At 47.7% G+C, this 27,559-nt stretch overlaps 2 protein-coding genes and 1 non-coding gene across 7 annotated transcripts in view; 1 reads left to right on the top strand and 2 right to left on the bottom strand.

The window, feature by feature from the left end:
- The window catches only part of MECR (mitochondrial trans-2-enoyl-CoA reductase), a 35,982-nt gene extending 16,316 nt beyond the window's left edge, over positions 1-19,666 (bottom strand). For 2 of the 5 annotated variants that reach the window (XM_070384288.1, XM_070384297.1), the window contains exons 1-3: positions 19,449-19,666; positions 3,488-3,585; positions 2,912-3,043 (exon numbers count right to left, since the gene is read on the bottom strand). In XM_070384288.1, coding sequence (XP_070240389.1) covers positions 2,912-3,043; positions 3,488-3,585; positions 19,449-19,624 — 406 coding nt within the window. In that variant the 5' untranslated portion in view covers positions 19,625-19,666. The remainder of the gene's footprint in view (positions 1-2,911; positions 3,044-3,487; positions 3,586-19,448) is intronic. The other 3 variants (XM_005893863.3, XM_070384313.1, XM_070384307.1) reach the window with 2 other exon arrangements.
- LOC138985115 (U6 spliceosomal RNA) lies at positions 18,095-18,198 on the bottom strand. Its single transcript, XR_011462380.1, has one exon. It is a non-coding gene; the product is annotated as a U6 spliceosomal RNA (small nuclear RNA).
- A 6,867-nt stretch (positions 19,667-26,533) lies between the features above and the next one.
- Positions 26,534-27,559, top strand: part of PTPRU (protein tyrosine phosphatase receptor type U) — an 88,525-nt gene continuing 87,499 nt past the window's right edge. Inside the window, 1 exon segment of the mRNA XM_070384323.1 lies at positions 26,534-26,737. Within this exon segment, the coding sequence (XP_070240424.1) occupies positions 26,665-26,737 (73 nt within the window). The 5' untranslated portion in view covers positions 26,534-26,664.

The following is a 27,559-nucleotide window of genomic DNA, read 5'->3' on the forward strand; positions in this document are numbered from 1 at the left end:
GACGGCCACTCTACTCAACTGCAGTCTTCTCCAGAAGAAAGACTGTCTGTTCAGTGCTACATGCTAGAGCCCCGCACGCCACGGGTGCTCACAAGATGTTTACTGAATAAACAGAGTTAATTATCATCTTGACAATGATAAAACCCTCATCCTCTCCGACTGGCACCTGGTTTAGAAGAATCACCTTTTCTCTGGGGGAGAAATCCCAGTTCTGGCTATGCCCCCACCACACACGTGCAATTACCCACATACACCTGGCCCGTGTCCTTTCTTCTCTCCCATCTAATCACCAAGCCCTCTTACTCCAGCTTCTCTGTCCACCCGTCTCTCCAATGCCACAGCACTGTTTGTTCAGACCCTTATCATCTGAAGCTTGGATTGCTTGGCCACCTCCTCATTGGCTTCCTGCTCCCCACTCCCCGCTCTGCCCTTACAGAGCATTCTCTGTAAAGTACAAATCTGATCAAATTGTTCCTCGTCTTCACCCTTCATCAGCGCCCCCCACCTCCACATACTGACTGTGGATGCGGGCTCTCCATGACCAGGGCCCTGTTGACCTCTCCAGCCTCATCTTGCTTCTCTGCACGCCCCCGCCCCGCTGTGACCCAGCCACACTGAGGGGCCTACAGTGTGGAGGGCGCTGTGCCTTCTCCCATCGCCACACCTTTGCCCCTGGCTGTGTTTCCGCTGGTCTCTTTTTGGCACCAGAGGCTGGTTTTGTGGGAGATAATTTTTTTTGCAGCAGTGGTCGGGGGTGGAGGATCAGGTGGTAATACGAGTGGTGGGAAAGCAGCAGATGAAGCTCCTGCTGGTTCCTAACAGCCTCAGACCGGGATCAGGTGCATGGCCCCCCGGGGGTGGGGTGGGGCGGGGCTGGGGACCCGTTCCAGACCCAGTTCAAGCCTTACTTCTCTGGGAAGCCCTTCCTGACGCTCCCCAAGACAGGGAGCTCTTGCCTTTGTGTTCACCCTGGGATGACAGCACTCATCACACTGCACTGTAGTAAGTGCCGTCTTCCCACCCCCAGCCAAGGGCACGTGGAGGGCAGAGGCTGTGTCTGACCCACGTTGGGGGCCCTTCACTCTGCACAGGGGGAGTGTGTGGCCCGAAGCACCAATCGTAGCCTGTGAATCTTGGCAGCTCTCAATCTGCTCACCTGGCTATGGCTCTTTCACAGCGCGGGGTGGTGGAGGGGGGAAGAGGGGTATAGGAGAGGGTGGGGCCATTCTTGGAAGCCTCCCAGATCTCACTGAAGGAAAGAGCGTTGTAGACTCCTGATACTATTTTTTTCCTGCCCGGTACATTCTTCTTTCTAGAACTGCTCCCTCCTAACCTCTGGGATTGTCAACTGCAAGGCCCCCCTCTCTACACCACACATGTTGGCAAGAGACTCAGCCGGGGCAACCGTGAGTGGCCCAAGCCCCATCCCCTGGTGATCGGTGCGTGGATGGGCAAAGACCCAGGTGGGCTGGTCAGAGCTCTCTGGGGGATGGGCGCGGTTGCGCTGGACACACTGTGGAGGACACGCTCTTCGGTTTGCTCTCAGGATGACGTAAGCCTCAGGCTGCCAGGGACTGTCCACTAAAGGTGTGTATCAGAGTGGGTCTGAATCTCAGCTCCACCAATTAATGGCCGTGACCTTGGGCAAGTTGCTTCATCCTTTACATTTACTGCTGTCCCATCTGCAAAATGGGAATAATAACAATATCTACCTCACGCTGTGGGCACATGAATAAACAGAGGTAAAGCGCTTATAACAGAGCCTGGTACCAAAGGAGTGGTGGGTACTTGTTGCTATTTCTATATCACTGTGGGGACAGGTCCCATCGGAGGGCTAATGAGAACAAGAGAAAAAGCTCTCACAGCCTTGGGGTTTCTAGATCCAGTTGTGCCTGAAACTCTCTTGTACCTCCCTGTTCTACAAACCAATTAACTGCTTTTCTGGCAAAGCAAGCTTGAGTTGACTCTTTGCAAGTTATAACCTCAAGAGTCCTCATGTTGGAGAGAAGTGGGAAAGACAGAGGTGACCAGAGTCTAGGGGGCTCTCTTTGCAATCTGCTGTTTGAGTTTGGACAAGGGCTTCTTCTTAGGCTTCAGCTCCTCATACGTCCAATGGGGTGAACATCAGCCCTGCTTCCCTCTCGTGGCTGCTGCCAGGATCCATCTGTGTGACATTTGTGCCTCAAAACCCATCAAGTGCTAAAAAACACGTCTCACCAAAGACTCCTCACGCCTATCAGAGAAACTCCTCACCCGCAGCGTGGCTTATGCAGGGCCTTCCCAGGCGGCCCCACCTGCTTTGTGACCCCCTCAGTTTCTTCTGCAGCCCCTTCCCGCGGCACATCGTCTGCTGAGGCTACACCGAGTTTTCCTCCGTTTCCAAAAGTCACCGTTGTGTCTTTGCTCCGTTTGTGTTCTCCAAATGCCACCAGTTAGGGCTCATCTCCACCTACAAAATTCATCCATCAGAGGTCCCTGCCAATGAAGCCTCCCCCTGAAGCCCTCGAGACTGTCTTTCTCACACACACAGCTGCCAGAGGTGCCCTCTGCTTTCCGTGAGCCCGCAGCACTCCCTTTGTGGAGGCTGTTGATTTGGAGATTTCGTCAGTTAGATTTTAACCTCCCGGAGGGCAGGGGCTGCCTTCTTGGATTCCCCGTTGCACCCTTCATTCCCTAGGGATGTAAGAGCTCCAGTCAACACGGGTGCACAGTGCTGAGAGCTGATGCACCGCCTCCTGAGCAAGAGAAACATGCTGCTCTCCTGGCCCAGCTTCCATCCCCTTGGAGGTGGCTGTATGGACCTAGTAATAAATCCTGTGCTTTCTTACACTGAGACAAGGAGGAAATGTGTACCGTGTCTGTGAAATAGGATCTGAAACAACACATGCTGGAGACACCCGGAGAAACTCACCCAAACCAGGATTCGCTGGGATCACCCAGTCTCCTGGCTTCACCCCGGTCACACCGCTGCCCACGGCTACGACCTGTCCAACACCTTCGTTCCCTCCAACAGCAGGCAGCTGGGGAAGGAGGCCGTAATTTCCTAAGGGAGAAGAGCACAGAGGGTCATCCATGAAGCTTGGGTGGTGATAGCATGGGCTTTGGAGTCAGCCCTCAGCCCGATCTGACCAGCTGTGCGACTGACCAACCTCTCTGAGCCTGAGCGTCTTCATCTGTAAAGGGGGATGTACTCCTCGCTTTCAAGGGTTATTATGAGATTAGATAACACAGGGATTGAGCCCAGCATACTGCCGGCACTTCACAATGGTTGGTTTGCTCCCCCACTGCAATCTTCCTAACTCTTGAAAAGCCTCACATTCCAGGGAGGGGAGGCTGGAGAGGGCTCACACAGTGTGCAGACAGCCTCATCTGGAGAACAGCTGCCGCTAATCACAGGAATTTCACACCCACACCTGGGGAGGAATGAAAACGAGGTGGCGGCTAAGCAAAAAAGCCAATTAACATAAGCCACAGAAACCAAGGTTACCTTGGATCATATTTATGTCAGATGGATTGATAGGGGCCGCCAGCATCTTCACATGGACGTCTGATCCGCCCACAGCAGCCAGCTCCAGGTTCTTCAGTCTAAGCACAAAGCCAGAGAGATGTTCATGTCACCCAGGCTAGACAGGGAGTCTTTTGCTCAGATCATCTCCCCAAAGTAGGTCAGGCAGCAACATTTTTGAGCTGCCATTGTGTGCCCAGGGATGAGGGTTTTGTTAGGAGAGAGGAGCTAGAAGGAATTCGCACAGGATACAGGTTAACTCTCATTAACCACAAGTGGACAGTCCTGGTGACCTCTTGACCCCACCGCCCACTCCAGGGCAGAAAATGGTTAGAACTCCTGTGGGCCTGGGTTAGCCCTGTGTTGCCCAAACTTGCTTGATTCACCTGGTATACTAATCTTATGGATTCTCAGACCCCAGCTCTGACCCACTGAATCAGAATCTCCAGATAAGGGGCACCCCAAGGAACAACCGGGAAACCCTTGCATGGCTCATTTGTTCTCCGATTTTTCCTTTTGCTCCAACACACATAGGGAAGACATTTCCATTAGCTGCAGAGTGGTGAGGGGAAAAGAGAGATGGCTCATGGAGGTGGGAAAGAACTCCCTGGGTGACTGTGGCTCGGCCCCTGGAGAGATGTCCCTTCATGACAAGGATCCTGGTCTGTCAGAAAGGATGCTGGATGGAGAGTTGCTGGTCTCAGTGTGAAACTCCACCTCAGACGGCTTTGTCACCAAGAGCAGGTTTCTCCCTTGCTCCAGGCTTCCATTTCTTCATTTGTAAAATGGGGGTGATGTTACCATCACCTTCACGAGCACTTGATCACTTCCAAGGGCTCTTTCCATTTCAAGTCTGTACGGTTACTGCCTCTGCTCATAATGTCTACGCCCTAGACACCACGGTCTGTATCCACTGGAATGTTGGTTAATGGGTAAAACCTGCCCAGTGGCAATGCCCACGTGGTACTTTTGTTTTTTTAATAAAAGGAGACCTTCCAACCAGAAAGGGCTGATCTGTGTATTATTAACAGACCAATGGGGCCTCATGGCTTTTAATTATTAGAGAATCCTTTTCTGTCTCTCTCTACACCTCTAAGACTTCTTGTTTGCAGTGCTTTTCTCTGCCCAAATGTACTCGCTAAGCAATAATTCTCCTTATTTTTACTTCCTGAAGGCACATGTAACAGCCAACCAGAGGTTCTCAGCATTCGGCAACAGTGTCACTTCACTGCTGCTGCTGCTGCTAAGTCGCTTGAGTCGTGTCCAACTCTGTGCGACTCCTAAGCTGATGTAATTCTACCCGCTTCCTGCTGTAATCTGACCTTTTAATTATACCTGAGGCTCTGCTAAGGATAAAAGTGTGATTTCCAAGAAATGGCTTGCACTGGTAGTAATAAAGGTGACAGGTATTTATGAAGTGTTTATTATACACCGGGTCCTGTGGTAAGGGCTTAACTTTTGTTTTCTGGCAGAGTCAGGCTGGTATTCAGGATCTTTAGTTTCCTGACCAGGGATCTAACCTGTACCCCTGAAGGGGAAGCATGGAATCTTAAACATGGTCTACCAGGGAAATCCCTGTGCTGAAGGATTTAAATGCATAATCTAAGATTCCTGTGACAAAAGTATAAATATTCCCAATTTATCAAGCAGGAAATGAAGGCTCCTGGAAATGATGAAATTTACACAGAGGAGAATTGGCCAGACTTCCCTGAAAGCTCAGTTGGTAAAGAATCCGCCTGCAATACAGGAGACCCCAGTTTGATTCCTGGGTCTGGAAGATCCCCTGGGGAAGGGATAGGTTACCCACTCCAGTATTCTTGGGCTTCCCTTGTGGCTCAGCTGGTAAAGAATCTGCCTGCAACCTGGGAGACCTGGGTTAGATCCTTGGGTTGGGAAGATCCCCTGGAGAAGGGAAAGGCTACTCACTCCAGTATTCTGGCCTGGCGAATTCCATGGACTGTATAATCCATGGGGTCACCAAGAGTCAGACACGACTGAGCACAGCACACACACAAGGGAGGACACGCTTTACCATGACTGACCAGTTCAGTCTCTCAGTCGTGTCTGACTCTTTGTACCCCATGGACTGCAGCACGCCAGCCTTCCCTGTCCATCACCAACTCCTGGAGCTTACTCAAACCCACGTCCATTTAGCCGGTGATGCCATCCAACCATCTCATTCTCTGTCCTGCCTTCTCTTCCTGCCTTCAATCTTTCCTAGCAACAGGGTCTTTTCAAATAAGTCAGTTCTTTGCATCAGATGGCCAAAGTATTGGAGTTTCAGCTTCAGCATCAGTCCTTCCGATGAATATTGAGGACTGATTTCCTTTAGGATTGACTTATTGGATCTCCTTGCAGTCCAAGGGACTCTCAAGAGTCTTCTCCAATATCACAGTTCAAAAGCATCAGTTCTTTGGCACTCAGCTTTCTGTATAGTCCAACTCTCACATCCATACATGACTACTGGAAAAACCATAGCTTTGACTAGATGGACCTTTGTTGGCAAAGTAACGTCTCTGCTTTTTAATATGCTGTCTAGGTTGGTCATAGCTTTTCTTCCAAGGAGCAAGCGTTTTTTAATTTCATGGCTGCAGTCACCATCTGCAGTGATTTTGGAGCCCAGAAAAATAAAGTCAGCTACGGTTTCCACTGTTTCCCCATCTATTTGGCATGAAGTGATGGGACCAGATGCCATGATCTTACTTTTCTGAATGTTGAGCTTTAAGCCAACTTTTTCACTCTCCTCTTTCACTTTCATCAAGAGGCTCTTTAGTTCTTCTTCACTTTCTGCCATAAGGGTAGTGTCATCTGCATATGTGAGGTTATTGATATTTCTCCTGGCAATCTTGATTCCAGCTTGTGCTTCATCCAGCCCAGCATTTCGCATGATGAATTCTGTACAGAAGTTAAATAAGCAGGGTGACAATATACAGCCTTGATGTATTCCTTTCCTGATTTGGAACCAGTCTGTTGTTCCATGTCCAGTTATAACTGTTGCTTCTTGACCTGCATACAGATTTCTCAGGAGGCAGGTCAGGTGGTCTGGTATTCCCATCTCTTGAAGAATTTTCCACAGTTTGTTGTGATCCACACAGTCAAAGGCTTTGGCGTAGTCAATAAAGCAGAAGTAGATGTTTTCCTGGAACTCTCTTGCTTTTTCGATGATCCAACAATCATCCACAATGATCATCCACAATGATCCATGGTGATCCATGATCCATTGTGGGTCGGCGTTTGGGGCACCGAGTGCAGCAGTACATGCACGGGGCCTTTTGAAGGAGGTTGCCATTACCTTCATTACCTCCACCATAGTTTGGCCTCAGTTCAAACAACAGGGAGGGAACATAGCCCCACTCATCGGAACAAGACCCAGTTTTCCCCTCAGTCAATCTCTCCCATCAGGAAGCCTCCATAAGCCTCTTATCCTTCTCCATCAGAGGGCAGATAGAATGAAAACCACAGTCACAGAAAACTAATCAAACTCATCACATGGACCACAGCCTTGTCTAACTTAATGAAACTATGAGCCATGCTGTGTGGGGCCACCCAAGACGGATGGGTCATGGTGGAGAGTTCTGACAAAACGTGGTCCCCTGGAGAAGGGAATGGAAATCACTTCAGTATTCTTGCCTGGAGAATCCCATGAACAGTATGAAAAGGCAAAAAGTTAGGACACTGAAAGATGAACTCCCCAGGTTGGTAGGTGCCCAATATGCTACTGGAGAACAGTGGAGAAATAACTCCAGAAAGAATGAAGGGATGGAGCCAAAGCAAAACAACACCCAGTTGTGGATGTGATTGGTGATGGAAGTAAAGTCTGATGCTGTAAAAAGCAATAGGAACCTGGAATGTTAGGTCTGTGAATCAAAGCAAATTGGAAGTGGTCAAACAAGAGATGGCAAGAGTAAACGTCGACATTTTAGGAATCAGTGAACTAAATGGACTGGAATGGGTGAATTTAACTCAGATGACCATTATATCTACTACTGTGGGCAAGTATCCCTTAGAAGAAATGGAGTAGCCCTCATAGTCAACAAAAGAGCCTGAAATGCAGTATTTGGATACAATCTCAAAATGACAGAATGATCTCTGTTCGTTTCCAAGGCAAACCATTCAATATCACAGTAATCCAAGTATATGCCCCCAACCAGTAATGCTGAAGAAGTTGAAGCTGAATGGTTCTATGAAGACCCACAAGACCTTCTAGAACTAACACTCCAAAAAGATGTCCTTTTCATTTAAGGGGCTGGAATGCAAAAGTAGGAAGTCAAGAGATACCTGGAGTAACAGGCAAATTTGGCCTTGGAGTACAGAATGAAGCAGGGCAAAGCTAACAGAATTTTGCAGAAAAGAACACCCTGGTCATAGCAAACACCCTCTTCCAACAACGTAAGAGAAGACTCTACACATAGACATCACCAGATGGTTATTACCATGACTGAAAAACAGCTGCAATCAATCAAAATAATGTAGAAACACTCTCTACAGAAAATGGTTACCTAAGAAGAAGTTGATGACTAGGGCAGAGAGAATAAAGAAAGGGCTTTTTTTTTCCCCTTGTAGGTTAAGTATTAAGAAATGTATGTATTTATACTTATCTGGAGGAGGGAGAGTCCTTGTAACAATAATAACTACTGTTCGAGTGTGCACCAGCCAGGCGCTCAGCTAAGTGCTTTCCATGCGAGTTTTCATACTATTATTCTGATTGTATAGCTGAGGAACAAAGGCGCCAAAGAGGTAGATAACTTTTTTAAGGCCCCCTGAAGTAGTAAGTGACTGATCTGAATTGAACCTGGCAATGTGATACTGGAGAAGCCAGCTGGTGAAGGGCTGACCCCAGACAAGGCAGAGGAGGCTGTAGGAGGAGCACCAGTTTGGAGAGGTGGGTGTCTTCAATCCTTGCCTGGGGAGATGAAAGGGGCCAGCCTCCCCTCCCAGGATAAGCAGGAAGGCCTCAGCCCAGAACACATGTACAAATCTGAATTCTAGAGAAAATTCCTGCCCAGAGCAAATGGATCGTGGCCTCGTTGTCCCTTTGTATTATCCACACTGCTTCTCTCTTGCATTGCGACAAATAATCAGAGTTTTTCTGTAAGCTGACAGAGTCCGTGCACTAAAGCTACTTAAATACATTTTTTTCCTGCACATTTTCTACATGTTCCTCCCTCAGCCCAGGATTCCTTTTTCCACAGCTTCTCTGTGAAGTGAGAAATTCAACTCACCCTTTAAGACCTGGATGAAATTTTACTTCCTCAAGGCATCTTTGACCTTCTTCTTAGGCTCTGCAGCAATAAAAATCACTTGCTCCACTCTGAGTGCTCCCATTACATGGATGGTGTGACTATCTATACCATTTACGACCATCTTACACAAGTTCATTGCTTTCTACTTTACGAAGTTTTTTCAAGCATTTTCTTTAACCCATCACAACAAGGCAGAAGTGCACATTCCTTTTCCAACTTCTGGGGGAAGATATCCTCCAGAGCTCAGGCTCCTGTGTTATCTGCAACCCACCCTGGGGGATGGGCAGCACTCCCAACAGACATTGTTTCTGCCGCAAAATGTAGGAATACACACACGAAGTGGATTGAATAGTGGCTCCATCAAAACTTCACTTTAGATCAGCTTTTGCCTCCAAAAGAGTTATGAAAAAACAAAACTGTTGATTTTCAGAACTTTCTGAATTTTGGAGTGCAGATATGAATTTGGATTTGAATCCAAGTCTTTTAGACTCAGTTGAGGGTTCTTTTCACTTATCACTGAGTTTTACAGTCAGAATATATGTTGTCTCCTTATTCGACTGTAAGCTTATGGGGGGCATGAGCTTAACTAAAAGTTAAGACTTTTAGTCTTAACTCAGTGTTTAGCAGTGTCTGGGACCAAAGCAGTGCTTGAGAATGCTTCTTAAAGAAATAATCTTATTTTCCTCTTAAGTGAGAAAATGTATTGTAAAGCTAACAGACATTTAGGGAATCATGGGCAGAGCTCACAGCACAGGGACTTGGCTATTATAAGGCAGTATTTACTCTTTTTAGTCCTGGGCTGTTTAGGAAAATACTGGTGTAGGATGGGTACAAATAAAAATGGATATTATCCTTAAGGGAGTTCAATCTAAGCAAAAACCCACGCCTCTTTTCCTCAAGGGAAAGTGCAGATCAAATTTGTACTAAGACTGTGATTCTTAAAAATATAGATGACCATAGATAAGAATATAAGTAGATCTCATAAAGAAGGCTGACCACTGAAGAACTGATGCCTTTGAACTGTGGTGCTGGAGAAGACTTCTGAGAGTCCCTTGGACAGCAAGGAGATCAAACCAGTCATTCCTAAAGAAAATCAATTCTGAATATTCATTAAAGGACTGATGCTGAAGCTCCAAAACTTGGGTGAAAAGCTGACTCACTGGAAAAGACCTGGATGCTGGGAAAGTTTGGGGGCAGGAAGAGAAGGGGGCAGCAGAGGACGAGATGATCAGATGGCATCACTGACTCGATGGACATGAGTCTGAACAAACTCCGGGAAATAGCGAAGGACAGGGAAGCCTGGCGTGCTACAGTCCACGGGGTCACAAAGAATCGGACACGACTTAGCGACTGAACAACAACAAGATCTCAGTTCCTAGATGAAGGGTAGAACATGGATATGGAGTTACAGAGGCAGTTCTGGGTGTGAACCCTACCTTGGTTACTGACTGGCTAGCTGAACCTCACAGTACTCATCTGTGGAATGGGAGCACACTAGAAGTCAGCTCACAGATTAGATGAGGTACAGACATAAAGCACTTGCTAGAGTCTCTGATACACAGCAGAGGCCAGATAAATGGCAGCTGTTGCCAGTTGTGGGAACATCCAAGGAAATCTTTGAAACAGCTGGCTATATACCTCTGGAAAAACAGTCACCGAATCACTCAAAGGAAGAAGGCAACTTTTTGGAAAATCTGAATAAATTTAATTCAACAAATATTTATTGATGGTCCTACTAAGTGCCAGGTACTGTGCCAAGGGCTTTAAAGATGAAAAAAAAAAAATGTATCTCCTGCCCAGGAGCTTGATGGCATGGGGACTCAACGTTTGAAAACACTGGGACTGGCTGGAGGGAGAGCAAAGGGTTAGCAAAGGGACTTTGGAAGCTGTGACACCTTAGCTGGAACTTCAAGGATAAAAGGCAAAGAGTCTAACCTGACTGTGGGCCGGGCCCAGATGCAGTCTGGATTGGAGCTGTGGGAATGGAGAGAATTTGATAACCTGGAATCCCTTTAATAAGAAGTGGCATTGATGTCACTGGGTGACTGATTCCATGGAGGAGTGGCTGAGGATCTTTCATGGCTCCCAGACTTCTGGTTTGCGCAACCAGATGTTGAGATAGGAGGAAGGAAAGAGTGGCGTGGAGCAGGGAAGAAGGTGTTAACATCTGCAGCCTGAAGCAGGTGGCCAGAAGTGTGTTGTGGAGGAGAGGGTACTCTGTGCTGGATGCCTGGGGCTGGGAGTCAGCTGTGTGTATGTGGAATCTAGGGTAGTAGGTAAACTTATGCTGGGTGATCTAGCTGGACAGTTAAACTATAATGTTAACAGCTTCTTGAGCTCCAGATACTGTGCTTATCAGCTTTATATACAAGACAATGTTTAGTCCTCAAAACATCTGGACAGCGTTATCACCCCAATTTTCAGATGGGAACTGCAAGTCAGAAAGTTAGGTAACTTGCCCAGGGTTTAACAGTAAGTGGCAAGACTTGATCTTAAGCTTGACCCCAAAGCTCAGACTGTCCAACGCTAAGCCAGTACTCCCTACACTGTGGGTGTGGAATCTTTGTCCTGGGAGATACTATGAGGTGTTCCTTAAGGCACAATACTTTTGGGCAACACTAAACTCCCTTTATAAGATTCAGACTGCACATTAGAGTCACGAAGGCTCTGGAAAGTCCTCCTGGGAAGAAACCCACATGGCTTTGTGTCCTCCTGTGTTCCAGGGTTAGCTTGGCTGGGAACTCTACCCTCACAGCACACAGGGGAACCATCTGCCCCCAAATGGGAGTTTAAAAAGCGCTGTAACCCACTCCCAGTTCTCTCCTTTGTCTTGTGGGAGCCTAGCTGCGCAGCGGGAGGGGCGGGGCGAGGGGCAGGAGGTGGAAAGTTGAAGCTGCAAACACAGGTGGCTGAGGGCGGGACGGGCCTGCCACAGGCTGCCCACCCGGGGGGCAGGCGGGGGTTGGGGGAGAGCTGTGTTGGTCCAGCTGCCGCGCACCAGGGAGACCAGCCCCAGCCTGCTCCACGGAATGCCATCAATGCCAGACACTGCTGTTCCTGCAGACAGTTCTAACTGCGTCGTCAAGGACACCACTCTGCAGAGACAGGAAGGAAAACCGGGCTGGGTCTGAATTCCAGGAGTTGAACCTTGAGTGTAATGATAGCAATTTCTTCCTTGTTTTTCATCTTTCAACTCACCAAAGGAGCGGGTGGCTGTGTTATGGAGTGCAAGCGAGGCACCCAAACACAGCCTGGCTGGATCTCAAGTCACTTTCCCAAGACTGTTCAGTGCCTTGCCCCGCGAGCGTGATGGCGCCACGCAACTCAGAGGGCTGCCTCTGCCTTCACTCGACAGATCCCAGACGGGATAAGGTCACAATGGCTCCTTTGAGGCCAAGGCTGTACACCTGTGATGCCATATGAACTACAAGGGAGACAAAAGCAGGCAGAAGAAAGAGCCTTTTGAGAGGCAGGGAAAAGAGGCCAGTACTCTGGGGACTGGCTCGGTTATACTGGCTGTGTTGGATGGGCACCAGCCAGCTCTGCTAAGATATCTTTCCTGCCTTCTGCATTTAATTAGCAACCATTTGTCCTTATCCTGCATCTTCCACTCCATCACCTCAAAGTGCTTTGCAGGAAGAGCTATCCTGGGTCAGGGAGGCTTTCTCCTCTGCTCGTCACAGAGAGCCAAGAACGTGTGCTCCATCACAGGGTGCTGGCTGAAGGTGATGGATGTCTTCTGTGGCTCTCCCGGGTCTGTCTCCAATCCCCAGAGTCACACACATGCCGCCTTCTGTGATTTAGTAAAGTGCTAGGCGTGCTGGGTACGCTGTTGTGGGATTTGATTTTACCATTAATAAGCAGGGCACAGTTGGGCCACCGTGGAGTAATGAAGTTCTCCAGCTTGCCCCCCAGCAGGAGATGCCAGTGGCTGCAGCTGGTGGGGTTCGGATGGAGTCCTGGGCTCTCAGGGAAGGCGCTTTTCAGGGGGCAAAGCTCACCATGTTCCATGGTGTGCAGGCACTCCCGCCTGCCCCCCTGTGCCTCTTCTAGTGTCCCCACCTCAGAGTCCTCTGGCCCTCCCACCGTTCAGGGCTTTTCTTCTGAAGCACAACCACTTTGAATGGAAGGGAATCAGAGACTGAGGGGCAGCTTCTGGAAGTTTCTACTCAGGACTGGCAAAGATATCTCTCTCTATCCTCTCAAACTCCTTCTTTCCCTCCACTAAGGTTACCAGAAAGCTTGCAGGCCTCCAATATTCTACAGCTGCTAACATCAGGGAATCTGCTTGAAGGAAGCTGCAGAGTCTGCTGCTTAGTTTGCTGAGGGCTAATATCAGTCACCTCAGATACGTAGATGATATCAACCCTTACAGCAGAAAGTGAAGAGGAACTAAAGAGCCTCTTGATGAAGGTGAAAGAGGAGAGTCAAAAAGCTGGCTTAAAGATCAACATTCCAAAAACTAAGATCACGGCATCCAGTCCCATCACTTCCTGGCAAACAGATGGGGAAACAGTGAGAGACTTTATTTTCTTGGGCTCCAAGATTACTGTGGACAATGACTGCAGCCATGAAATTAAAAGATGCTTGCTCCTTGGAAGAAAAGCTATCACCAAGCTAGACAGTGTATTAAAAAGCAGAGACATTACCGACAAAGGTCCATCTAGTCAAAGCTATGGTTTTTTCAGTAGTCATGTATGGATGTGAGAGCTGGACCATAAAGAAGGCTGAGTGCCAAAGAATTAATGCTTTCAAACTGTGGTGCTGGAAAAGATTCTTGAGAGTCCCTAGGACAGCAAGGAGATCAAACCAGTCAATCCTAAAGGAAATCAATCCTGAATATTCATTGGAAGGACTGATGCTGAAGCTGAAGCTGAAATACTTTGGCCACCTGATGCGAAAAGCTGACTCACTGGAAAAGACCCTCATGTTGGGAAAGATTGAAGGCAGGAGGAGAGGGGGCAATAGAGGATGAGGTGGTTGGATGGCATCGCCGACTCAATGGACATGAGTTTGAGCAAGCTCCAGGAGATGGTGAAGGACAGGGAAGCCTGGCGTGCTGCAGTCCATGGGGTTGCAAAGAGTCGGACATGACTGAGTGACTGAAGAACAACAATTCTCTGTGTTGCCTCAGAGAGGAAAATGGGGCCACAGCCTGCAGCCAGCCGCTTTTGTCTCTTTGCTGGGTATGATGACAACACAGCCCCTGCCTGGTGGGCTGCTGACTTTGATGGCAAAGGGGCCCCTTGGTGAAATCTTGTGCCCAGGACCCCTTACTTCAAGCCACATCCTTGCTCCCGGGACGGGTGCCGGAGCAAATCCTGGTGAGCAGGGTGTCTGCTTCAGCTTCCCAGACTCGTCAGAACTGGACAATTGTTGAATCAGAGGACTCAAGACTCATAATCATTTCCATGGATGCAGGAATACATTGAGAAGGATGCTGAGGCCTTGTGTTGTCTTGGCAGAAAAAAGTGTTGTTTGGGGAGAATGAGGCAAAAAGGAGTGTAGGTTTTGAGGTACATAGAAAAGGGAGCTATGAAGCTTTGTCACTGGCTTTGTCACAGAAGACAAGGGTAGGGGGGATGCCCCCCTCATGCCTATTTTTTTTTTTTTTTTTTCACATGGCACAGCATGTGGGATCTTAGATCCCTGACCAGGAATCAAATCCACACCCTCTGCAGTAGAAGTTCAGTCTTAACCACAGGACTGCCAGGGAAGTCCCAGGACTGCCCATGTTTACTACAGCTGACCTTGGTCAATCCCTTTCTTTATCAAAAATAACTGGAAAAAAAAAAAAAAAGGAATAGCACAGGGAAAGATATTCAATACCCTGTGATAAACCACAATGGAAAAGAATACAAAAAGATATATATATATATATATATATAAACGGAATTACTTTGCTGTACACCAGAAACGAACATAACATTTTAAATCAACTATACTTCAATTAAAGAAACCAACCCAACCCCGCCCCCCCCCCCACCCCAAGACAAAAGCAAAACAAGAACATCAAAACTGAAAAGAAGGGAGACTGGCGTGACATCCTCACTCTACCAGTGAGTGGCAGGGTTGGGACTAGTGCTCTCGCGAGTGGTCCTGGTCGACACACCATGAGCCACAGATTAGCCTCCTGTTATCTCTGCTCTTGCTTCTCTAAAATGAAGACCCTTCCCACCATTCAGGCTAGGAGAGGCCTAGACCACACAGGGGCTGCTAGGAGAGGCCAGACAAGAAGAACTCGGCACGCCCCGGCCGCGTCTAGGGGCAGTTAGTTCCTTGGAGGTGTGCCACCACCCTTGACTCTCAGAGGCAAGAGTGAGGAGACAGGGTGGAAGGACTGGGCCCTAAAGCTGGCTGTGCAGTGTCAAGTCCAGAGGGAAGGTAATGTAAAGTGCGTCACAGGATACGAAATCCAGCTGGGGTCTGAAGCCTGTGACCAAGGGTCGTCCCTTCTGAGCCTCTTTCTGCAGATCCCTCCCTCAAGGACCACATACTGAGCGCACTCAAGGCGTGTCATCAGTCAGACACACCACATTTTCTCTTTCCTCTGGGTTTCTGCCCATGCAGGCGCTTCTATTTTCACTCCTTGTATAGGGCCCCAGATTTTCTGGGGGCTCAGCCGAGACCTTGTGTCTCCAGAGACAGCACTCTGACAGGGGTGGGTGCTCTCTTCTGTGCGTCCAGCGATTCTATCACAGCACTTACCCCGGACCATCTCCTGGACTAGAGTGTGAGCTCCTGGAGGGCAAAGTCTACGGATTATTCACCTCAGTACCCAGCACTTAGTAGGCCCTCAAAGAACAAATGCTGGCTCACATCGTAGGCGCACAGTGAGTTCTGTCCCCTCCTTCTTCACTCATGACCACACTGAAGAGCTCCAGGAGACCAACAAACAAGCAAACAAATCCAAGTTCTTTCAACAGGGTGCCAAATGAGAATGCTAAATTTTTTCTCAAACTACTGTAATTCTGGTTTAAAAACCAAGTCACTTGCATAGAGCTTCAGTTTTAAACACTGACATCAACTGTTAAAAAGAAGAAATCCCCTGAGAGTAAACTGGCCTAGAGTGAGAACTCACTACCTACACAGCCTGGGTCCCCACCACCTGCTCCCCCTAATTCCATCTGGCTAAGACAGAATGGGTATTTGTCCAAAGGCTTCACAGCTTTATTTCATTCTGTGCTAGCAGCAGGCAGGTGAGAAAGCCATGATGACGACGATGCTGTTTTATGAAAGCTTCAGGATCCTGAAAAGGGGATGAGCCAGAGAATAGCATTCCTACCGTCTTCCCAGGGGATGGGGTGGGGGTGGGGGGCTGCCCTTCCAATGAAGAGCAGAGTCTTGGGGTCACCTGAATGACGAATAATTTCACCTTCTCTTCTGAACTTATTTCTAACTTTATACTCCATCTCATGCTCAAAAAACATTTGAGATGACGGTCATTGTTTCTTCAGGTCTATGTCTATATCATGGGCTGTTGGTAAAGTGACATCCTAGTTGTGTGATCGTGGGCAAGTGACCTTCAAGTGTCTTGAGCCTCAGCTCTCTTACCTGTAAAATGGTGATAGCAATGACCAAAACTGGGTTACTGTGATTTTAAAAATCCATAACATATGTGGGGAACCTTAGCCCAGTTCCTGCCACTTAGTAGGTACACAGTAAATGAGAGCTGTCATTACCACAAGATCCAGAGAATGGCGAGTTCTAAAAGGGGACTTGCAGGAACAAAAGGAAAGTGGACACTGGAGCTTCTGGGAATTATCTGATAGAGAATCCAGAACTCTGCACAAGGGGTGGTGGTCATGGGGACCTCGGAAATTTCTGGAATGTTTGTAATTCTCCCGTGTTTGTAATTTTCTCCCAGTCTTATTTCATTTAGATCAGCAGTTTAATTCTTTACAGGAAAAAGACCCAAGTGCTTATTTAGGGGATTCATTTGGGGGTAAAAGAAAGACACTTACTAAGAGACTAAAGGAAAAGGTCTTGGCAGAGAACAGCTGGAATGTTTGGGGGCAAGAGGAATAAACAGAGGGACATTCAGAATGTTGACAGGAGAACAGGAGGTCCCTGGAGGCCTCATTCTGAGGAGTTCTGCCCCTGACTCAAACCTGAGCAAACTCTTCCTCCCTGCTGTGCCCAGAACTCGGCCCACAGTGTAAGCATTACAAGTCACATCAGGTTGGGGAACACTCTGCTGGGACTCTGCTCAGACAATGTGACCCCACTCACTGTAACCTGACACATCCAGTCACCGGGATTCTGTGACAATGTGGTTACCCTACACCACCTGACATGACAGCAGAGAGGAGAACCCCAGTCTCTGGCCTCGGTCCATGCTTAGGTCGCCTGAATCTGGGTCAGAAGGGAAGGCTGTCCTTTAGGAGCAGAGAGAATTCCTGCCTGCCTCAGTCTGTACCCACAGGGCAATGGTTTTCAACCCTGGCTGGGGCATCAGAGTCACTTGGAGAGGTTTAAAAACTCAGATGATGGAGACTTCCCTGGTGGTCCAGTGGCTGAAAGTCCGCCTGGCAATAAGGGGATGTGGGTTTGATCCCTGGTTGGAGAACTAAGATCCTACATGCCACAGAGCAACTAAGAACACGCACTGCCAGCTACTGAACCCGCCCGCTCCAGAGCCCACGTGGCACAACTAGAGATCTCACATGACACAGTGAAGACGCCACGAGCCACAACTAAGACCGAACACAGCCAGGTCATAATACAATGCTTCGTGGAAAGACCGTGCTTTGACCTTCTGGGAAATGACCAGGGTTCCACACAAGGAGATAAGAGAAGCTCTTTTTCCTAAGTGGTATCTGCAACCAGATCAGTCTGTTCTATAATAGCTTCCCTGGCTCCCCAAGGGCTGGGAATCTACCAGGAGGCAGCTGCGCTTGGCTGCCTAACCTTCCCATGCCTTTCTCAGGGTCCCTGAACATCGGAGACACTTGCCTCATCACCACAGAACTCAATAAAAGGTACACTTATTACAGAAGCTAGATTCAGATTCAACTAACATTTTTGGAGCTCCTTGTCTGTGGCGGGCCCTGAAGCAGACACATAAAAACTGCAAGCCTGTGAGAGGCACTACCTCATTCTCACTAGGGGTGTGTTCCTGGAAAAAGAGTGTTCATCAGAGTTTTACCAACTCATTACAGCAGTCCTCAGTAGATGTCTTCCCAACATGGTGATTTATCACCTATGATCAACATACAAACTGGGTTTTACTGACTGATGTATATTCTCAAAATTTCAATTGCTCTAATCGAGTGCATGACCATGCACTGATATCTGAGGCTTATCCTCTTCAGCTGTCAAGACATCTAGCTTGTATTTTTTAAGTAAAAATATGGAACACTTCACAAATTTGCGTGTCACCCTTGTGCAGGGACCATGCTAATCTCTATATCATTTCAATTTTAATATCTGAGCTGCTGAAGCCAGCACTCTAGCCTGAATTTGAATCATGAAAATAATTCCTTGTTTGTCTGTCATTTGGAAAGCAATCAAACCATTTGCTGGGAATCAAAGAGTTTTAAACAAGAGAGTATGCAGATACTTTTTGGTGAAGAGTATTCCTTCTATTGAAGCTGATTAGCACTATGAGCTATCACTACATTGTCTCCATTTTTAGAAGTGGTGAAACTGAAGCTCAGAGAATCTCAGTAACTTGTTAAACACACACAGCTAGGACAGGGAGGGCAAGGACTTGACCCCAGGTCTTCTCATTTCCAGATCCGTGCTTTTTCCCTCGTACCGCTAGCGGACCTCACTAGGTCTCCTGCATGGCTATAAGCACTTATGTGCAGATGTATAATTGTTGAAAATTCACATACTGTTTTTTTCAGCCACATGCAAAAATCATGGATTAAGATCCAACAGAATTTTAGGATATAATCACAAAAGTAACAAGGGCTCAGAGGGGCTGAGTAATTTGTCCAAGATCAAACAGCTACTAAGAGGCCGAGCCTGTATTTGACCTTAGGTCTGTATGGCTCCAAAACAACAGCTCTTTTCAACTAGCTAAAGGCACACACACAGTGTACTGGAGAGGAAATCACATGAGACAGGACTCAGGAGCCAAGAATTCCTGTCTCTGTTCCAATCTTTATTAGCTAAATCACTTTGGACAAGTCCCTTGCCTTCTGCAAACTGGAAGCAATGATCTCTGATCTACTTCACTATGAGAAGTGAAGATCCAAATGGATAAAAAAGTATTCTGAAAATTCCTTCCATAAAACAATAGAGCATAGGAATTCACGTAGGCCAGTCAGACAGCTGTGGGTTCAAAAATTCTGACTCTGCCACTTACTGGCTTGTGTGATCTTGGACAAGTGATTTTACTTCTCATGTCTCCATTTTCTCATCTGCAAAATGGGGCTAAATCAAGTACCTACACCAAAGGGCTGTTGTGACGATTAAATGAGAGCATCCATTTACATACAGATTGGCCCACATAGAGTACAGGATCCGCGAACGTCAGCCACTGTCACCATAGCCGTGCCTGCCAGGTTTTCAACTTCCTCAAGCACGGACTTTCTGAGCTACCACACCTGGGCAACAGTTTCCTATTATTCTCTGCGTTCCTCCTCTGGCCTTGACCCTCCTTCCCTTTCCAGTCTCCCTTCCCCACAGCCCATCTTAATACCCCCCTGCCAACCCCAGTCCCCTTCCCCCATTTCGGCGCCGTGTCTTACTCGACGACCTTGGCTGGGTCCCCGTGGTGCCCATAGACCAGCGCCCGGACCCGGGAAGGCTCAGCAGAGGCAGAGAAGGAGGCGGAGGCAGGCCGCCGCCGGCGGGACTCTGGGAGCAGCCTCTGCCCTAGCTGGGCCGGGGCTCGAGTCCTGCAGAGCGCCCCGCAAACCCACATGTTCCCTCCAGTCAACTCAGAGACAGACGCTGCGAGATACGTCATCTTCCAGCGACCGCTCGCCTGCGCCCGGCCCCGCCCCCCAGGTGACCACGCCCCTCGCTCCTTTTAAAGGGCTGTCGCGGTTCTCCGCAGCTGGCGCTGGCGCTAGGTGAAACTCCGTGGGAAACCAGGAATAATCGGCGGAGGTAGTTAGGGGAGTCTCGGGGACTCTGAGCCTCCCAGGCTTGAACTCCTAACGTTAGAAATTGGCTTAAAGCTGGGACTGGCTTAAAGTCTGCGATTGATGTTTGATTTGGGGGAAGACAATTTCCCCTTTCCTGGCCTCAGTTTCTCCTCACAGTGAACATAAAGCTCTCTGTGTTCAAATGAGGCGTTATTTCATTTAATCCCAGCTGTCTTCTAACAGCGTCGGGTGGCAAACCTTACTTCCCTACACTAAGTAGAGTAGATGTAAGTAGATGTGGTGGTACGAGTACTGAGTTTGGAGTTAGCTGACTTAGGTTCAAATCCTAGACCTGCCGCTTGTTAGCTTGGCCACCTCGGGCAAGTGACTGAAACTGTGAGACAGCGTTCTCATTCCTTGCTGTTGTTCAGTCACTCGGTCCTGTCCAACTCTTCGCGACCACATGGACTCCAGCACACCAGGCTTCCCTGTCCTTCACTATCTCCTGGAGTTTGTTCAAACTCCTGTCCATGGAGTCAATGATGCTATCTGATCATCTCATCCTTTGTTATCCCCTTCTCCTCCTGCCCTCTTTCCTAGCATCAGGGTCTTTTCCAGTGAGTGCCACCTCTTCGCATCAGGTGGCCAAAGTATTGGAGCTCCAGCTTCAGCATCAGTCCTTCCAGTCAATATTTAGGATTGATTTCCTTTAGGATTGACTGGTTTGATCTCCTTGCTGTTCAAGGGACTCTAAAAAGTCTTCTCTAGCACCACAGTTTGAAAACATTTGTTCTTCAGTGCTCAGCCTTCTTTATGGTCCAGCTCTCACATCTGTACATGACTACTTGAAAAACCATAGCTTTGACTAAGCAGACCTTTGTGGAAATGTGGTGTAAAGAGGTGTAACCCAAGAAAGATGCTTATCACATTATTTGTGGAAGGAAGACACAAGCATAACTAAAACCCTAGTTGAATATTAGGGCATGACAGAGGGCACTTCTGGAGTCTGAAGGAGAGAGGTGTTTTGGGACTGAGGTGGGGGTGGGGGCTCTTGGAGGAGGTGGTTTTGGAGACAGTCCTGTGACTCAAAATCTTCAATATGCATGAAAACCACCTGAAGTCCCATCTCAGACCTGAATTAGAATCTAGGGGAGGGATCCAGGAAACTACATTTTTAATATATTTAAAAAAATTTTAACTTAATTTTCACATAATTTCAGATCTGTAAAATAATCACATTCTCTCTATACCTTCATCTAGATTCCCCAGAAATTAATATCATGTATAACATGTATAACAAAATGATCAAAATAAAGAAATCAACAAGTCTGCACAATCACAAAATCTTGTTCACATTTTAATTAGTTATCCCTTGAATATAATTTTTCTTGATCAGGACCCAATTCATGATCACGTGTTACGTTTAGTTGCCATAATTCTTCAGGAATCTGCATTTCCTTTTTTTTTCTTTTGAATCTACATTTCTTACAAGCAGCTCTCAAGAATTTTCTGATGCAGGTGGCCTGGGGAACAAGCTTGAGAAACACTGAACCAAGACTTGAAAAGATAAGGAAGAATTCCTTTCACTGGGTTTTATTGACCTCAAAGTTGCCAATTTAGAGCCTTTCCTCTGAGGAAGAAAAGAAAGTGTCAGGTCAAAGGGCGCACCTGCTGCATTCTGGCAAACCTGGCTTTGAGTCCTGGCTCTGCCACTGTTTGGCCATTTGATTTTGGACAAGTCACCTGGACTCTCTGTGTCTCCATTTCCTTATCCTTAAAATGAAGGAAATACTGGTATCTGATTCAAGGTGATTGTGAGCTATTACTCACTTGAAGCATTTAACACAATGTTTGGCATCAAAGCATTTGATAACTGTTATCGGGGTTATTGTAAAGATTAAATGAGAAATATCATCTGTAAAACACCCAGACTGGCTTACAGTACATGCTCAAAAGTGTTTGTACTTTAAACAAAGTTATTTATTTATTTACTCATTTTCGGCTGCGTAGGATCTCTTGCTGCGCTCGGGCTTTTTCCAGTCGTGGTGAGCAGGGGTTACTCTTTGTTGCAGTGCTTGGGCTTCCCGTTGCGGTGGCTTCTTTTGATGTGGAGCACAGGCTCTAGGCATGTGGGCTTCAGTAGTTGCGGTTCGTGTGCTCAGTATTTGTGGTACACAGGCTTGGTTGCTTCACCACATGAGGAATCTTCCGGGGCCAGGGATTGAACTTGTGTCCCCTGCATTGGCAGGTGGATTCTTAACCATTGGACTTAGATTCTTAACCATTGGACTACCAGAGAAGCCCCTACTTATTTTTATTATTAGAGAAAATTAGTGTTCCATACTGGGAGGAAGACTTGGTCCCACAGTGCACACACCGCCCCCCTCTCCACATCCACCCAGTCTTGCCTATCTTCTATTTTCACAGTGACCCACTGTTCTGTTTCTGTTGGAAGACTCCCTAGGTGACACTGAACTGTTGATTTTATCTTCTTTATGAAACTGGTTCCTCTGAATTCCCTGGGCAGCTCATCCAGGAAGCCTGGGGAGTCACCCAGCCTCACCCAGCCTGTCTTCCTCTTTGGGGGCTGGATGTGGTCTCCTGTGTATCATGATAGCCCTCATTTTTGGCCCAGGACATCAGCTCTTATTTGAACTATGTCAACAGTCTTCTTCCTAACTGAAATTCTCTCCCTTCTTTCTCTCTCCATTTCCTTCTTTCTTAGGCCTCCAGAATTACTTTCTTTTTTTAAGAGAAAGACCAGATTTTGTTGTTCCCTTGCTTAAAATCCTTCCATGATTACTCAATACTCAGGGAGAACCAGAAGCTACAGTTTTTTGTATTAGAAAACTGTGAACTATTGACATATTAAACTTAAACTTGTAAACAAAACTATGGTTCTATGCTAATTTTATCATTCTCTCACACTACTGACATGTTTTAAAATCTTCAGAAATATAGATGGAGGAAAAACACCTTAAAATAACAACAAAAAATTTCTACTCATTGTAATTAATCTACCTTGAGTCAAGCCCTGGTGACTTTGGGTTTTCTTTGGGCTGGTGTTATGACCTTTGGGACATAGTCTCTTATTTATTTATGTGCCCATTTCCCCCTCCAGGCAGGAGTAGGGCCACATTTAGTGCATCTCCATGACACCAGCACCCAATATGGGGCCTGGCACAGGGTAGGTGTCATGAATATTCCATGAGTTGAAAGTAATTGAATTTCCTCGTGGCCTGAGCCTGTCGGTGGTACCATCTCCTTTTCCCTAGATTTAGTCACTTCAGGCCAAGACTTTCCGTTTCCCTTCCTTCTTCTCTCAAGGATTAGAGAAGCCTATGGTCTTTTTCAAGTGGACCAGAATGTTCTCTTTTCATCTGTCCATCTGTTACGTGTGTCCTTTTCTCCTTCCAGCTCAGTCTCTGCCCATAGTCTTCCTCTGCACAAAGAGGGCTGTGGAATCAGTCTGATCTAGGTCTGAGCTCTGGACCCACCATTATTAGCTGTGTGACCTTGGGCAAGTGTCTTATGCTCTCTGAGACACCCAAAAAACTTTTCTGCTTTTCTCAGTTTCCACATCCCCTCAAAATGGGACCAGCGGTAAACTCCTGCCATGGGGCTTCTGTAACCGTCCTCTGCAAAAGGCAGCATCCCTTGTTGCTTCTTCTTTTTTATCAGATTTTTCTCCTTGAGTTTCCTTTTCTGGATGGTCCTTTCTGTCTTTTCTCTGTGTGTTTGTTGTTTGTCTCTCCCGGGAAAATGTAAGCTTCATGAAGGCAAGAACCATGTCTGCATTCGTTCATCCATTCAATATTTCTTGAGTGCTGAATATAGGCCAGATACCAAGCAGTGGGATATAAGACAGAGTCCTTGCCCTTAGGGAGCTCGTGTTCTAAAGCTGCAGACACACAATGAATATGCCACAAGAGTAGGTGCTCCATTTAAAACAGCAACAGTCCCCTCTCCCTTACAGTTTCTCTCCATTTCCTTCTTTTATTTATCTACTGATGGCTGTGCTGGGTCTTCGTTGATGCACATGTGCTTTCTCTAGTTGCAGTGAGCGGCGGCTTACTCTTCATCGTGGTGCACCGGCTTCTGATCGCAGAGGCTTCTCTTGTTGCAGAGCACAGGCCCTAGGTGCTTGGTCTACAGTAGTTGCAGCACGCAGTCTCCGCAGTTGTGGTACACAGACTTAGTTGCTCCTTGGCATGTGGGATCTTCCTGGACTAGGGAATGAACCCTTGTCTCTTGTATTGGCAGGTGGATTCTTAATCACTGGACCACCAGGGAGGTCCCATCTCCCCCATTTCTCCAGTATACTACTGTCTCACACACCAGAGAATTTGTTTTTTTTTTGGTTGTATATTGTTCTTGTCTTTCCATTGGAATATAAGCTCTATGAGGGTAGGGATTTTTATCTATCTTATACCTTCACTTTGGCTTAGAGCAACTGTTGAACAGATAAATTGGTATCTAGTGTTTGTTGATTTGCTCCATATGGAGACAGACCTCAGCTTCTATTCATTTCAAGCCAGATGTTTTTGATTCAAGTCTCGGAGCTGCTGCATACTACACATGTTCTCGGAAAAGTCACTCTCTCTCTCTGTACCTTAATTTTCTCAACTATGTCATGGGAAAAATAGTGGTAGGGATTAAATGAATCCATATAGGTGAAACAAACAGAAGGCACCTGGTCTTCTGTAGAAATGGACAACTAGTTTGTAGTCATTGTACAAGGGTTTATACTGGGCAGAGGCCCAAATGGATTTAACCTGTGTAGCCCAGAGATAGACTAGAATCAGTGAGAGTCAGTGAGGGGGGTAGATTTCATGGCATGAAGAGAAAGAACTTTTTAAAAGCCAGCCAGCAAAGCAAGGAGAAATAGCTGAATTCATTATTACAGCTGGAGACTTCAACAGCTCTCTCTCAGAAATAAACATGTCCAGCAGGCAGAAACTCAGGGAAGACATAATTAAACTCCACAACACCATCAATCAACTAAAGATAAAGGTCATCTAAAAACTACTTCTGGGACTTTCCTGATGGTCTGGGGGCTAAGACTCTGACTTCCCAGTGCAGGTGGCCAGGGTCTGATCTCTGGTCAGGGAACTAGATCCCACATGCCGCAACTAAATAAATAAAGACTACTTCATCCAACAACAGCAGAGCACACAGTCTTCCCAAGATCACATGAATTTTTACCAAGATAGACCACCTACTGGACCATAAAACACAACAAATTTGAAAGAAAAGAATCATACAGTGATTTCACTTAGATCATAGTGGAATTAAACTAGAAATGATAACAGAGAGTTGAAAAATCCCCAAACACTTGGAGATTAAATAATGTACTTCTAAATAACACATGGGTCAAAGAAATCTCAAGAGGAATTTAAATTTTTTGACATATTTATAAATGAAAACTAAATGAAAATGAAAACACAGCTTATCAAAATTTGTGGGATGCTGGGTAAGCAGTGCATAGAGGGAAATTTATAGCACTGAATGCATATGTGAGAAAAGGAAAAAGATCTGCAATTAATCATCTAAAGTTCTGCCTTAAGAAACTAGAAAAAGAAGAGCAAATCGAATGCCAGGGAAGCAGGAAAATAATAAAAATTAGAGCTGAAATCAGTGAAATGAAAAACAGGAAATCAATAGAAAAAAATCAACCAAACCAAAAGCTGCTTCTTTGAAAAGATTAATAAATTGATAAGTCTCTAGCCAGACTAGGAAAAGAAGAGAAAGGACACAGATTACTAATATCAGAAATGAAAGGGGGGACATCACTACAGATCCCATGGACATTGAAAGGCTGATAAAGGCCAACAAAAGTCCATCTAGTCAAAGCATGGTTTTTCCAGTAGTCATGTCTGGATGTGAGAGTTGGACTATAAAGAAAGCTGAGCGCTGAAGAATTGATACTTTTGAACTGTGGTGTTGGAGAAGACTCTTGAGAGTCCCTTGGACTGCAAGGAGGTCCAACAAGTCCATCCTAAAGGAAATCAGTCCTAAATATTCATTGGAAGGACTGATGCTGAAGCCGAAACTCCAATACTTTGGCCACCTGATATGAAGAACTGACTCATTTGAGAAGACCCTGATGCGGGGAAAGATTGAAGGCAGGAGGAGAGGGAGACCACAGAGGATGAGAGGGTTGGATGGCATCACCGGCTCGATGGACATGAGATTGAGCAAGCTCCGGGAGTTGGTGAAGGACAGGGAAGCCTGACGTGCTGCAGTCCATGAGGTTGCAAAGAGCTGGACACGATTAAGCGACTGAACTGAACTGAACTGAAAGGAATACTACGAACAACTCAAAGCTAGCGTTTCCAAGACCCCATCACCTGCCTTTGGTAGGTGATGAGCTCCCTGTCCTTGGAGATAAGTGTGGATGCGCACTGAAAGGGATCGAGGTAGAGGGGATTCAAGTATTGGGTAGGACTGAGAGGCTCTGTGTCCCTGGGTCTCTGTCCCGGAGAGCTGTGTGCGAGCTAGGCGCGAGCAATGAGCAGAGGAGTGGATCTGCTCACCTAAGCACGTCGGTGCGGGTGAGGCGGCTGGGAATCCAGGCCCAGCCCGGGACCGCCAGGCACGGGGCCGGGAGTGGGGGCGGGGCGCGTCAGGGCCGCCGGCGACCGGACTGGGCAGGGGAGCGCGCGGCTGCCAGTAGGGGGCACCTCGAGACCGAGGAACGCGCGGCCGAGCCTGACGTCAGCGACCCGCTTGCTTGGGCTCCCGCTCTGGACTCGGCGCCAGTCCCGCTCGGCGCCGCGCCGCTTCGCTCCGGCTCTGGCTCGCCTCGGGCTCGGCTCGGGCTCCGGCGGCGGCGCCCCCCCGCGCCGGGCCCCGGGGCAGGCGGCGGCGCACCATGGCCCGCGCCCAGGCTCTCTTCCTGGCGCTCACCTTCCAGCTCTGCGCACCCGAGACCGAGACTCCGGCAGGTAAGCGCGCGTCGGTCGGACCCAGTTTGCCCCGCCGAGCCCTGGCGCCGGTGGCGTATCTCGAAAGAAAGTGGGAGTGTTGGATGACCGGACGTGGCGAGCTTGCTCCCGGTGTCTTGAGTGTTGTATGTGCGATCGTGTGCTCAGGGGGTTGTGTGCCTGCGAATGTGTCCTGAGGGATGTGCAAGAAAAGGTGCTGTGTGTGTTGTGTGTCCACGAGTATGTTGGGGTGAATGTTGTGTGCATAAAGGCATGGGGTGTGCGCCGAGTGTCGTGTCTGCCTCTGTGTAGTGTGTGTGTTGGGCCAAGTAGGATTGTATGTCTGTTGTGTGTCCATCCGAGTTCGGTTGTGTGGCAGGAGTTGCCTCTGCTGATGTGTTGCATTTTTGGGCATTTGTGTGTACCCTAGCCTGGAGTGTTGTTTGTTGTATGTCCGAGAATGGCTTGTGTGTTTTTGTTCTGCGTGTGGCAAAGAGTGCTCTGTGGATTCTGCCCGCGTGGGGAGCAGAGGACGTGTGTGCGATGTGTGTGCTTGTGAGATCCGTGTACGTGTGTGAAGGCGTGGGAACGGGTCCGGAACGAGTGTGTCCGCGCGCCGTGTGCGCGATGTGTACGTGTGTCTGGGGCCGGCGGTGTGCTCCGCCGGGGGCTGCGTGGGTCCCAGTGAATGCCGAGTGTGCCGGGAATGCGTGTGTAGGAGCGTGTCTGGAGCGGATGTGAGTGTGTTCGTGCAAGCTGGCTGCGTGTCCAGGAATGTTGCGAGTGTGGTCCTCGCCTGGGCCACGGCTCGAGTGTGTGCCCCGGGCCGGGGCCGCCCGAGGG

The sequence above is a fragment of the Bos mutus genome, chromosome 2, assembly GCF_027580195.1.
Source record: "Bos mutus isolate GX-2022 chromosome 2, NWIPB_WYAK_1.1, whole genome shotgun sequence".
NCBI lineage: Eukaryota > Metazoa > Chordata > Mammalia > Artiodactyla > Bovidae > Bos > Bos mutus.